Genomic DNA, 14,661 nt, shown 5'->3' with positions numbered 1-14,661 from the left:
GAAAGTACCAGAGAAAAGAGAAGAACACACAGGGAACTCAAGAAATCTGCAGTCTTCCTCGAGTATTCAGCAGAGTATGGAACAGTGCATGTTTGTCAGTAAACTCCTCAAGGCAAGAGGGAAACTATTAGAAGAAACTATCTGCAGACTCACATAGCTGTTTGCAACAGAGTGGAAAATTTCATAATTCACAAAGCACTCCCTTGCCTCATCAGTGAGGCAGAATTAGTTCTATACTAAACACTGTGCTGATACCATTTAGCAAAGTTTAAAGGCAAGACCCAAAAGCACCAAACTGACTCCAAGCAACTTAAGTGCCTTCTAACACAAAGCTCAGTATTTTACAGAACACAAAAATAACTAGCAACCAAAAAAAGAGAATTCAACATATCTGACATTTTCCAGTAAAAAATTTACCACTAAGGCATGCTAAGAGCCAGGAAAATATGATCTATAACAAGAAAGAGTAATCAATTACCACTGACCACAAAGCAACACAAATAATCAGTAGTGAAGGATATTAAAGTATTATTTTAAGTCTATCCCATATGTTCAAGACACTAAAGTCACAACTCGGCCAGGCGCAGTGGCTCATGCCTGTAATCCCAGCACTGTGGGAGGGTGGTATGGTTTGGATCTGTGTCCCTGCCCAAATTTCATGTTAAATTGTAATCCCCAATGTTGGAGACAGGGCCTGGTGGGAGGTAATGGGATTATGCGGGCAGTTTCTCATGGTTTAGCACCATTCCCCTTGGTGCTGTCTTGGCAGTAGTGAGTTCTCATGAGATGGTTGTTTAAAAGTATGTGGCACGTATCCTCTCTCTATTCCTCCTGCTCTATGTGAAGTGTTGGCTCACTCTTTGCCTCCTGCCATGATTTTAAGTTTCCTGAGGCCTCCCTAGAAGCTGAGCAGAAGCCAGCATCACCCTTCCTGTACAGCCTGAAGAACCGTGAGCCAATTAAACCTCTTTTCTTTATAACTTGCCCAGTCTCAGGTATTTCTTTATAGCAGTGAGTGACAATTGACTGATACAGAAAATTGGTACCAGGAATGGGCACTGCTATAAAGACACCTTAAAATGTGGGCGCAGCTTTGGATCTGGGTAACAGACAGAGGTTAGAAGAGTATGGAGGGCTCAAAGATAGGAAGATGAGGGAAAGTTTGGAATTTCTTAGAGACTGGTTGAATGGTTGTGACCAAAATACTGGTAGTGATATGACAGTGAAGGCCAGGCTGACAAGGTCTCAGATGGAAATGAGGAATTACTGGGAACTGGAGTAAAAGTCACTTTTGCTATGTCTTAGCAAACAACCTGGCTGTACTGTGCCCCTGCTTTAGGGATCTGTGGAACTTTGAACTTGAGAGGGATGATTTAGGGTATCTAATGGAAGAAATTTCTAAGCAGCAAAGCATTCAAGATGTGGCCTGGCTGCTTCTAACAACCTATGCTCATATGCATATGCAAATAAATGACCTGAAACTGGAACCTATATTTAAAAGGTAAGCAGGACATAAAAGTTTAGAAAATTTGCAGCCTCGCCATGTGGCAATAAAGAAAAGTACATTTTCAGGAAAGCAATTCAAGCCCACAGCAGAAATTTGCATAACTACCAGAAAGGCAAGTGCTGATAGCCAAGACAATGGGAAAAAGGCCTTGAAGGCATTTCAGAGACCTTTGCAGCAGCCATTCCCATCACAGGACCAAGGCATAGGAGAGAAAAATGGTCTCCTTGGCCAGGCCGAGGATCCTGCTGCCCTGCACAACCTCAGACACTGCTCCCTGCATCCCAGACACTCCAGCTCCAGCTGTGACTCAAAAGGCTCCAGGTAAAGCTCAGGCTGCTGCTTCACAAGGCGCAAGCTATAAGCCCTAGCAGTTTCCACACGATGTTAATTTAAGCCTGCAGGTGCACAGAACGCAACAGCTGAAGCTTGAGAGTCTCTGCCTAGAATTCAGAGGATGTATGGAGAAGCCAAGCAGAACCCTGATGCAGGGGCAGAGTCCTCATGAAGAACCTCTACTAGGGCAGTGAGGAGGAGGAATGTAGGATTGGTGCCTCCACAAAGGCACTGCCTAGTGGAGCTGTGAGAAGAGGGCCATTGTCCTTCAGATCCCAGAATGATAAATCCACCAAGAGCTTGCACTCTTAGCCTGGAAAAGCCACAGGCACACAATGCCAGCCCTTGAAAGCAGCCATGGGGACTGAGCCCTGCAACGCCACAGGGCAGAGCTGTCCAAGGCCTTGGGTGCCCACCCCTTGTATCAGTGTGCCCTAAGTGTGGGACATGAAGTCAAAAGCCTTGGGTGCCCACCCCTTGTATCAGTGTGCCCTAAGTGTGGGACATGAAGTCAAAAGAGATTATTTTGGAGCTTTAAGATTTAATGACTGCCCTGCTGGGTTTCAGGCTTGCATGGGCCTGTAGCCCCTTTCTTTTGGCAGATTTTTCCCTTTTGGAATGGGAGTATTTACCCAATGCCTATAACTAGGATCTTGGGAGTAACTAACTTGTTTTTCATTTTACAGCCTCATAGGTGGAAAGGACTAACCTTGTCTCAGATGAGACTTTGGACTTCTGAGTTAATGCTAGAAATGAGTTAAGACTTTGAGGGACTACTGGGAAAGTATGATTATATTCTGAAATGTGATAAGGACATGGAGATTTGGGAGGGGCCGGAAGAGGAATGATACGGTTTCGATCTGTGCCCCCCCCCCCAAATCTCATTTTGAACTGCAATACCCATTGTTGAGGGTGGGGCCTGGGGGGAGGTAATGGTGCGGGTGGTTTCTCACCGTTTAACACCATCCACTCTTTATGCTGTCATCACAACAGTGAGTTCTCATGAGATCTGGTTTTAAAGTGTGTGGCATCTCCCCCTCCCCCTTCCTCCTTCTCTATGTGACCTGTTAGCTTGTTCTTTGTCTTCCACCATGACTGTAAGTTTCCTGAGGCCTCCCAGAAGCTGAGCAGATGCCAGCATCATGCTTCCTGTACAGCCTGTAGAACCATGAGCCAATTAAACCTATTTTCTCTATAAATTACTGAGTCTCAGGCATTTTTTTTTTATTTTTTATTTTTTTTTTTGAGATGGAGCGTTGCTCTGTCGCCAGGCTGGAGTGCAGCGGCACAATCTCGGCTCACTGCAAGCTCTGCCTCCCAGGTTCAAGCAATTCTCCTGCCTTAGCTTCCCAAGTAGCTGGGACTACAAGCACATGCCACAACACCTGGCTAATTTTTGTATTTTTAGTAGAGACAGGATTTCACCATGCTGGCCAGGATGGTCCTGATCTCCTGACCTCATGATCCACCCACCTTGGTCTCCCAAAGTGCTAGGATTACAGGCATGAGCCACTGCACCCAGCCTCAGGTATTTCTTTACAGCAGTGTAAAAACAGAGGCCCAAGTAGGAGGATCACCTTGAGGGCAGGAGTTCAAGACCAGTCTGGGCAACACAGCTAGACCCCATGTCTACAAAACAAAAAAATTAGCCAGGCATGGTGGTACATGCCTGTAGTCCTAGCTACTTGGAAGGCTGAGGCGAAAGGATCACTTGAGCCCAGGAATTAAAGGTTGTAATGAGTCATGATCATATCACTGCACTTCAGCCCGGGCACAGAACAAAAATTCTGTGGCTTCTCCCGTTGCTGCCTGTGGCTGTGCAGCCAACCTGCTCAGAAGGAGCTGGGTCGCGCCACTGTGCGAAACCTGCCAGCTCCACATGGCAGGTGAAATGCACTGGTTTAGAACTTCTGATGTCTTTCAAACCACTCTAGCCAGTGTAGCCCCAGTATTTACCACGACAAAATTTGACAGAGAAATGTTACTTCTTTTAAAGGGAAGAACACTTGAGTTATACCAAGAGTTAGGTCTTCAAGCCAGAGATTTGAGATTTCACCATGTAATGAGTATCACAGCCAGAAATAATAGGATTATCATGAGAATGGAGTATTTGAAAGCTGGGATAACTCGAGAGTGTCTTCTGATTTTAGATTATCATAATTTAAACTCACAGCAATGGCTGTTCCGAGAACTCTCTTCACAATTGTCTGGAGAGGGTCAACTTGTTATAAACCCTATAACTTTTTGAGTTTAGAGCTATAGAAGCGCTCCCACAATACTTGATCAACACCCTTCAGGTGAAACTTAGCATTTTCCAGCCACTGATCCTCGAGACGTTGGAAGCTTTGGTGGACCCCAAACATTCTTCTATAGACAGAAGCAAACTCCACATTTTACTACAGAACAGCAAAAGTCTACTAGAGTTAGAAACAGATATTAAAATTTTCAAAGAGTCAATCTTGGAGATCTTGGATGAGGAAGAGTTGCTAGAAGAGTTCTATCAAAATGGAGTGACCCACAAGTCTTTGAAAAGAGCAGTAATGGGACTGACCATGCAGAGGAGATGGAGTTGCTGATGGAAAACTACTACCAACTGGCTGACGATCTCTCCAATGCAGCTTAGGAGCTTAGGGTACTGACTGATGATTCACAAAGTATTATTTTCATCAATCCTGACAGCCACCGTAACGTGATAATGAAGTTGAATCTACAGCTGACCATAAGAACCTTCTCTCTTTTGCTCTTTGGAGTAATGGGAGTTGCTTTTGGAATGAGTTTGGAATCTCCCCTTGAAGAGGCCCAACGAGTGTTTTGGCTGATTACAGGAATTACGTTCATGGGAAGTGGCCTTATCTGGAGGTGCCTGCTTTCATTCCTTGGACAACAGCTAGAAGCTCCACTGCCTCGCATGACGGCCTCCTTACCTAAAAAGACTCTTCTAGCAGATACAAGCGTGGAACAAAAAACAGCCTCAGACCCGATGGACTTGGATCAGGCAGGAGTATCCTAACAAACAATGAGGAACAACCCTATGGACACTGAAGTTTTTTTTTTTAATAATCACAAGTAACTTCTGATACTTTCATTATTTTCTTGTATGGAGTTAGACACTTGAAAAAAAATAATATCTGATGACAAAATATTTTGGAAGTCACAATACTAGAACTTGATTGCATTTCCAGAATTCTGAGTTAAAGAAACAAAGTGTTTGCTTTGTAACAGGCTAAAATTCTATTTCCTGCAAACTTTAAATGCTGTTTTTAGACATGATGTGAGACAACACAAGAACAGAGAGTTGTATAAATTTTATTTAATTTATACATAACAAGAAAAGTACAATTTCAGGCTGAATGAAGCCTAGGAGCTTGACAAACCCATAGGAAGCCACAGTTCTTTGTCACTACAAGGAATTACCTTCATGTGAATTTCCTGATTCTCAGGTGACTAAAAGCTACCATTCTATGTATGAACCTTAAAACAAATTCTGGAAGTTTGTGCTTTAAAAACCAAACTTTGACATAACATTATTTTCTTATATTTGCCCCCCCTTTTATATAAGATGAATAAAAAGAAATAACTTTTTAAAAAAGACCCAACTGAACTTGTATTGAAAGGATTTGTATCCAGAACATAAAATCCAGGACATAAAAAGAACACTAAAAACTCAGTAACAAAAAAAAAAAAAAAATTTGAAAAAAATAAGCAGAAGATTTAAACAGACACTTCATCAAAGAAGATACAAGGGCAGCAAATAAGCACATGGAAAATACTCAACACCATTAGCCATTACAAAAATGTAAACTGAAACCATAATGAAACACTATTATACACCTATTAGAATGGCTATAATTAAAATGACTGACATTAAATATGGGCAAAAATATAAAGCAACTGGAACTTTCATACACTGCCAGTGGAAACATAAAACACTACACCTACTTTGGAAAACAATTTCGCACTGTGTTAGAATGCTACACATACAACTAATATATATGATCCAGCCACTCCATTCTCAGGTATCCAATCAAGAAAAATGAAAGTATATTTTCATAAAAGACGTACACCAATGCTCAGAGCAGCTTTATTTTATTGATTGATTGATTGATTGATTGATTGAGACGGAGTTTCTTTCTTGTTGCTCAGGCTGGCGTGCAGTGGCAAGATATCGGCTCACCACAACCTCCACCTCCCGGATTCAAGCAATTCTCCTGCCTCAGCCTCCCAAGTAGCTGGGATTACAGGCATGTACCACCACACTCAGCTACTTTTGTATTTTTAGTAGAGACAGGGTTTCTCCATGTTGGTCAGGCTGGTCTTGAACTCCTGGCCTCAGGTGATCCACACACCTCGGCCTTCCAAAGTGCTGGGATTACAGGTGTGAGCCACTGCACCCGGCCTAAGAGCAGCTTAATTTGTAACACTCAAAGTGGAAATAACCCAAATATCTATCAAACACAAGACCAGATAAACAAAATGTGATATACCCATACAATGAATATTATTTGTGGGTTTTTTTCGAGACAGTCTTGCTCTGTCACCCAGGCTGGAGTGCAGTGGCACGATCTCAGCTCACTGCAACCTCTGCCTCCTATATTCAAGCAATGCTCCTGCCTCAGCCTCCCGAGCAGCTGGGATTACAGGCACATATCACCACGTCCAGCTAATGTTTGCATTTTTAGTAGAGACAAGGTTTCACCATGTTGGTCAGGCTGGTCTTGAACTCCTTACCTTGTGATCCACCCGCCTTAGCCTCTCAAAGTGCTGGGACTACAGGCGTGAGCCACCATGCCCAGCCCAATGGATATTATTTGGGGGAAAAAAAAGAAACCTAATGATACATACAACAACATGAATGAATTTCAAAATAATTATCCTAAAGAAAGCCACACAAAAACAAAATATATACTATATAACTGAATTTATATTAAGTTCTAGAAAATTAAAACTAATTTATAGTGACCAAAAAAAATGCTCAGTGGTTGCCTCAGGACACATGGAGTGATGGAGTACGGTGAGTCATAAGAAAACTAACAGAGATGGTGAAAACATCATTATCATAATTGTGTTCACGGGTTCATGGTATACACAAAAGTCAAAAGTTGTGTACTCTAAATACATGTGGCCTATCACATCAATTGTATCTCAAAAATAGCTGTATAGGCCAGGTACGGTGGTTCACCTATAATCCCAGCACTTTAGGAGGCCTAGGTGAGTGGATCACTTAAGGCCAAGAGTCCGAACGAGATGGAGCAACATGGCAACACCCCATCTCTACAAAAAATACAAAAAGTAGCTGGGTGTGACGGTGCATGCCTTTAGTCCCAGCTACTCAGGAGGCTGGAGTGGGAGGATCGCTGGAGCCCAGGAGGTGGAGGCTGCAGTAAGCCAAGATCACACACTGCACTCCAGCCTGGGCCGCACACCAAGGCCATGTCGGGGCGGGGGGCAGGGAAACAAGCTGTATAAAAAATAATTTACACGGAAAGTCTCTTGTTGTAAATAGTAAAAACCTAAGTAAAAATAAGTACATACATATATGAGGATATTCTCACTAAAAAGAAAATAAAGAACTAAAATAAAAAAAGAAATTAGTTCTGCCTCAAAAAAAAAATTAACAATCACACTCCCACTCAATTGGGAATCAGATGTCCATAGGAAGCAAAATATATCAAGAGCATTCAAAGACTTGCCACTTGGTGGTGCTAAACTGAATGTATAAAACTCAATTCAACAAACTTATGAAGCAATTATGTGCCAGACATCATAAAGAACAGAGAGATTAAAAGGTATTAAGAGTTCCTTGCTTGTCTGTACCTGGCAAAATTATTAAAAAGGTAAAATATTTACACAAGAAGGAATATTCTAAGTGTAAAAGTACTACAAAAAAGGAGGAAAGTTTTCCTTTTGGGATAAAAATGTCTCATGCCCTCCAGGCTCTTATCTATTGTTAAATATTTGCTAAGATGCCCAAGCAGGTAAGTACATTTATAAAACTTCCAATGATGGCCTGCTAAAAGCAACAGAAACTGCATTTTGTTTTTCTCCTTAATAAGTTATGTATCAGATATAACTTATTAAAAGAGTTCTGGTGACCACAGCAAACATTTTAGAATAAATTTTCTCACCCCTAATTTAGCAATTTAATTAAAAAGCAAAAATAAGGCAGAAAAACAGATAAATTCAACTTTTAGACAGAATGAACTTTTGCACAATCCAACTCAAGAACATCCTTCCTGACACAAAGAGCTAGAAAAACTAAGGAAGTTTCACAATAGTAACTTTTATACTGTGCCTTCACTTAAGACTGAATTTTTACTTACATTATGATTATTATAATCTTTATTTCCAAAAATGGAAGATAAATGAAAAATTCAACCCAAATATTTTAAATGTACCCGTAACTTTAGGGTAAAATTATTGCCCTAAATCATTCTCCGAACTTGGAAACCTTTCACCTACCATACACAACATACATTCTTAACTTTAGCAATTATGTGAACTTATTGGCTAATAAAACAACCAAAGTTTCAAAAGTTCAGTTTCTTTAAAAACTATTTGGCATACAGATGATAATTTGAGCGTATGGTTTCAGAAAGCATCCCCAGGAAATACGAGACTGAGCATCCTAACAGGTTCCACATTCAAATATCTATGCACCTACTTGATACCTCTATTTCAAAAAGGCATCTTGAACTCAATGTGTTCTATCTAAACCGGCTCTTCTTCGATATTCCCAATTCTGTCAAAGATATCTCATCCACCCAGTTATCCTAAATGCTTCTTTCACCATCCAGACCCTATATCCTAAGTCCCTCAAACCTTTTCCTCTGGCACTGGCCCCTCATCACTTCTAGCCTAAGTCACTAAAATAACATTCTGATCTCTCTTCTCCCGATCTAGTTACCTTCCAATAATCTAAGGTGCATAATGCATAACCACGGCCCAAACTAACCTTTACAAAATGTCCATCTGGTTACACCACATAGGGGCTTAAAAATCTTCTGTCTTCACCCTTTACCTCTATAGTGAGGCTATACTTCCTGATACTCCCAACACATAAAACATTTCTGCCTTGGGCCATTGTGAACTCTTGTTACCCAAAAGCTTGGTGCTTTTTTTCAGGTGTATTCTGTTCCATCTACCTGGAACACCCTTTTGTCCTTTCTCTCTGCAAATAACTTCTACCAAACCCTTCAAAAAAGAACATAAGCAATAGCCTGCCCAAACTCTTTGAACTACTCCCCATTCCACTTAATCTGACTTAGAAGTTTCTTTAATCATACACTCAGCACATTTATGAGCACCAACCAGATGCTGGAAATAAAAAGGTGTCAGTGGAAAAAACAACACAATGAAAAGTGTCTGACTAAACTAGCAGTATCATGTAAACCAGTAAATCAATGTATATAGTAGAGTGTGACAGAGGAATGCAGAGACTCCTGAATGAGATACCATTTTCAGTTACTTCTTCAATAAATACACAGTAAATGCCTACCATGTGCCAGGTACAGAGCAAGTTACTAGGTGTAAATAAGTAAGATTCAGTCACTGCCTCCACAGTAGTTACAATCTAACTGGGGATGACAAGAAAACTGACAATTACAACATGTAAGTACTAACAGACTGCCACAGCAAGCCCTAATAAAGGCCATCTTACCTAGATTTAGGAGGCTCAGGTAGAGTGAGAATCAGGAAAACTTACTTGGAGTGACATATAAACTCAGATCTGAATAATGGCAATTTTAAATAGTAGAGAACGTAGGGAAGCAGAGGATGTATGTTCTTAGCAGAGGGTATGTTTTATACAGAGCAGTAGTTCAGTGCACGATTGAAACCCAAATACCAGAGAGTAGAGTCTAAATAGTTTAGAAGCAAAAACAGAGACCAGATCAGATCATAAAGGGCTGCATAAGCCATGCTAAAGAATTTAGGAGTTTGAAATTTATCCTGAAGACCGACAAAAGCAACTAGAAACTTGCCTTTTCTAAGCCATTAAAGTGGCTGCAGGTCCAAGAATGAACAGCTGTAGTAATCCAGGGAGGGAGAGACTCATGGTTGCTTGAACTAAGGCAATGGTAGTGGGGATGAGGAAAGGCAGGTGGCTTAGAAAGATACTTAGAAGATCAAAATGACAAGCCTTCGTGACTGATCAGATGTGAAAGGTGAAGGGAAGAACAGTAAGGACAAAACTGTGTAGATGAGGTTTTTTACTGAGATAGGGAGAACAGAAAGAGGAAAGCAAACTGAGTTTTATTTGGGATGTGTTAATGAGTAATGACTGTGGAACTGAAAAAAAACGCAGAATACAGGTGGTTGTAAGGGCAATACATCATGGATAGTCTGAAGTGAAGAGTGAGCCTTTGAGATCTAGAGAATGGTACAACTCTCAAGGAAGGGCAACTGGCAGAACTATTATTGCTTCTCAACGATATTAGTGTGCCAAGCGAAGTCAAATAGGAGACAGGAATAATTTAGGTGCCGGAGGAGATACACAGTCAGGGCTGCAATGAACCATGACCACACCACTGCGCTCCAGCCTGGGTGACAGAGCAAGGCTGTCTCCAAAATAAATTAACACTAATAATAACAATACAAGTCTGTGTTTAACCACCCTTGTGTCCAAAGAACTCAGCACATAGCAGGTACTAAAACGTTTGTTGAACTAAAGAATGGCAGAAAAATTTAAAAATAAGACATACTCCTATTATACCATGGGTAACTACCACGTTAAAAGATCTAGTCTAGGAAAACAAGTCTCCAGGAAGATCCAGATACTAAGAATACTAATCTTTCCAAAGCACAAAAATTTCACAGGACTATGAGCATATTTAAAAAGAATTGGTTAGGGCCAATTTTAAGCTACAAAATAAATTCTTATTAAAAATGACATCACAAATTCTAATTAAGAAAAAAACAGCTGATTTCCCTATTGTTTCAAGTAATTTTCATTTTTATTTTTTGAGACAGAGTCTGCCTGTGGCCCAGTCTGAACAAGTGACACAATCTCAGCTCTCTGCATTGGGTTCAAGCGATTCTCCTGTCTTAGCCTCCTGAATAGCTGCGACTACAGGCGTGTACCACCATGCCTGGCTTTTGTGTTTTTAGTAAAGATAGGGTTTCACCACGCTGGCCAGGATGGTCTCAAACTCCTGACCTCAAGTAATCCACCCACCTCAGCCTCCCAAAGTGATAGGATTACAGGCGTGAGCCACCGTGCCCGGCCAGTAATTTTCAATAGAAAAAAAATTCTAATACATTAATAGAAAAACCCAGAGTGAATGGAAGTGTACTATAATAGGATTTTACAACTCTGAAACAAAAGAGCTATTAATGGACCCATTTCTCCCACTCTAATCCCTCCCCATTTTCTTTTTCTTTTCTTTTCTTTTTTTTTTTTCTGAGACAGGGTCTTGGTCTGTCACCCAAGCTGGAATGCAGTAGCACCATCATAGCTCACTGCAGCCTCCAAGTCCCAGGCTCAAGCAATCCTCCCACCTCAGCCTCCCAAGTAGCTGGGACAACAGGCATGCGTCACCACAACCAGCTAATTTTTTTGTTTTTCATAGAGACGGGGTCTAGTTATGTTGCCCAAGCTGGTCTTGAACTCCCGAGCTCAAGTGATCCTCCCGCCTCAGTCTCCCAAAGTGCTGGGATTACAGGCGTGAGCCACTGCACCTGGTTCCTCATTTTCTCGTACCTTCTTGCTTCTTCCTCTTCACTGAATAGCTATTATGTGCCAGAATCCATGTTAGGTGCAGATGAAACATTTCAGGATCCGACCTTATGATGATTAGTTCAGTCTACAGTTTCCAATATATTTACTCATTAATCCTCATACCAAGCATAAAGTAGGTACTGTTATATCACAGATGACTGAAGCACAGAGAGGTTAAGTAATTTTACTGAAGTTGCTTGTAAATGTGTGAAAATAATTTCTGAAACTAGTTTGGCTTCAAAGACCAAGCTCTTAACCATTACCTTTTGCTGCTTCCCTACAAGACGGAGATTAACTTCCTCCATCACTTTCTGAAACTCCAAGTTCAAAGCAAGTAGAGTTGTAAGAAAAGTTACATCCTAGGTGGAGACACTGAGAGATTCTAATTCAACAGAGCTGGCAGCCCAGCATCTGTACTTCTATTAAAAAGTATCACAAGTGATTTTTGTGCACCTTGGTTAACATTCACTCCCCTGTATTTCTAAACTAGAACTCTTAGCTAAAACTTGGTGAAGGGAGGAGGAGATGAATAAACATACGCACACATTTTCTCCCCATCCCCTTTCCTAAAGAAAAAAGATTAGGAAGTAGGGAAGCATAAAGGTAACATGTCTTTTAACGTTACATTAACCAGCTTTCATTATTATTATTATAATGCTGACGGTAAAAAAGTATAGAGTTTTCATTTGCTTTTTAAATCAAGAGATTATCAGGTTTGCGCATTAGAAAAATAACTCCAGTGGTGGTGTAGAGAAGATTAAGGGCAGAGACTGTAGAAAAGGAATAAAATCAGCCAACAAATCAAGAATAGAAGCAGACTAAAGGCCTGAACTATGCACTGATAGTAAAGATGCAGCAAATTTAAGAAACCTCTTAAGGTAAAACTGGTAGGACATGGTTATTGATTAGAGAGTATTATAGGAATGAATGTCTCCAAGTATGTTTAACATGCAACAGGTGAAAGATGACGCCATTAAACCAGATCTGAACATACTGAGAGAAGAACCGTGGGTTTTGTTGGTCATGATAGTATTACTTCGGAGAGGAGTAGCTTTTCACATGGAAAACTAGTTTCAGTGGAGTGATGGCAATAGGTGTGAATCTGCAGTGAATGAGAATAAATGAGGTTATGAAGTAGAATTATTAAATATAAGTCTCGTTTTAAGAAGTCAGACTACGAAAGGTAGTGGCTGCAAAGAGTGAAAAATGTTTTTCATTTCACAACTCTGCTTCATTGCCTCAAGGATTCTTTCAAAATCAATCCAAACCTGAAAGAGGGAGATGTTTAAATGGAAGGGATCCCCTCTTGAAAAGTCCTAGCCTGGATCAGTTTATGTGGAAAATCAAACAGGATAACCTTCAAATATGCAGTAAATCAAGCAGAATATCAGCATCCACCCTGAACATAAAAAGTAAAAAACTGACAAGAAAACCAAGAGCACAACTAATCCAAAAAAGGATGCCCACCTATCCTTTAAAAGAGCCAGCACGTACAAGTATGTAATTTTATGTTTTAAAAAAATTTTCATATAACCCTAACAACTCCAATACAAGAAATACAAGAAATAATGATTGCCATCTCCTCAATTCTGCAGATAAAGAACGTGAAAGACACAGAAATCACAACTGCCCAATTTTCCAAGGTCATATTTCAGATTAACAGCAAAACCAATCCCATATTTGTTATTCAGCCACCTAGTCTAATACTCCAAACACCAAATCTCAAACGCTGTCAAACAACTCAAAATAGGGTAGGGAAGGCAACAGGGAGACATGAGTGAAACTCAAGGAACAGAGGATGCTATCTGCAATGAGTAAACAACACTCGATGAGTCACTTCAGTTGATTCCAGCTGTTGATGAAATACTCCTGCACTGGGAAATACTACCGGTGGCGTATCACAAAGCTGACAGCACTAACTATACATAAGATGTGCCCTCGGAACGCGAATAGGCACTATTCGACGAAATCTCCGCACATAATCCTAGTTTCCAACGAAATTAGGAGTGTCACTGACCACCTCCGTAAACCAGCATGACCAATACTCCCACTGAAATGCCTAGAAAATAAATATTTGAATAGACGCCTTCCTAGACAAGCACAGGACGGTGTAAATCTCCATTTCTCTCAGGAAACAGTCCCGCTGCTCACACCACCAACCAACTCAGCATCTTGGTAAAAACAGACCCAGTACACTCGTTTCTTCTAAAAGCACGGCTAGCTGCCTAGCACCTATTCAGGTCCTCCCGAAGGAAGCATAAACATCTTCAACAGACTGTAGCAAAGAAGACAAGAGGCAAGTCGGGTTAACGCTTCAAAGACTGAAAAGACGCTGGAGTCAAAAGAGTAGACACAAAGAACTAGAGTCAAGAAAAAGTGAATCAGGGGGAAAAAAAAGGAACTAGAGAGCCACCTGTCCGTTAGTAAAGGTAATACGAATAAAAGCCTCTCTGCTCTGAGGCAGAACAGCGCCGAGGCCTAGCTGGCCTTGGAGCAGGAGCCGGCTCTGTAACTCCGCGGCTGAACTGGCATTCTCGGGAAACCAGCTGGTACCACCCAATCTTCTACAGACACCACGGGTTGTCCGGACATAGAAATTCCCTCGTGTCCCTCCCCCAGCCAACTGCCAAAGAGCAAAAGCATCCCCGTCCCAGAGAAAAGCCGAGGACTTCCTGGAGGCCGTTACCTACCTTCCCGCTCACAACACCCGCCGCCGCCATGTTTCCTGCGCGTGCCTGGTAATGACGTAGCAGAACCTCACGTGTCTCTCGGACTTACAACAACATCCGGCAAAACTAGAATAACATCCGGGCGGGAAAGGGGCGGGGTGTGGCGGGAAGGGCGTGGAGGAACGTGGCCCGGCGGAAAAAGCTGCCAGACGCAGGCGTGGTGAGCTGGGCTCAGAGGCGGGTAGGGCTGAGTCTCAGCCGCCACGCTACGCTTATGCTTGCCCCACGTCCTCCCGGGGGAAGATTCCTAAAATAATGTGTACCTTATTTGTGTTGGAGTTTGTCGAGAGTCTGAAGCTATCGCAGGCCACGTCGGTTTGGTGAGATGAAAAGAATACCATACTGGAAGCGCGCAAGCATTGTCCTGGTTGTTTTGT

At 41.6% G+C, this 14,661-nt stretch overlaps 1 protein-coding gene and 1 pseudogene across 6 annotated transcripts in view; one reads left to right on the top strand and one right to left on the bottom strand.

Annotated features, from left to right (window-relative positions):
* Positions 1 to 14,344, bottom strand: part of TBC1D15 (TBC1 domain family member 15) — an 81,289-nt gene extending 66,945 nt beyond the window's left edge. For all 6 annotated transcript variants that reach the window (XM_008004036.3, XM_008004039.3, XM_037996811.2 and 3 more), the window contains exon 1: positions 14,246 to 14,344. In XM_008004036.3, coding sequence (XP_008002227.3) covers positions 14,246 to 14,275 — 30 coding nt within the window. In that variant the 5' untranslated portion in view covers positions 14,276 to 14,344. The remainder of the gene's footprint in view (positions 1 to 14,245) is intronic.
* LOC103238728 (magnesium transporter MRS2 homolog, mitochondrial pseudogene) lies at positions 3,631 to 4,973 on the top strand (annotated as a pseudogene).
* Positions 14,345 to 14,661: the final 317 nt, after the last annotated feature.

This window comes from Chlorocebus sabaeus, chromosome 11 (assembly GCF_047675955.1).
Source record: "Chlorocebus sabaeus isolate Y175 chromosome 11, mChlSab1.0.hap1, whole genome shotgun sequence".
Lineage (NCBI taxonomy): Eukaryota > Metazoa > Chordata > Mammalia > Primates > Cercopithecidae > Chlorocebus > Chlorocebus sabaeus.
Note: the sequence above shows the minus strand (reverse complement) of the source record. Positions and strands in the feature narration are given on the sequence as shown.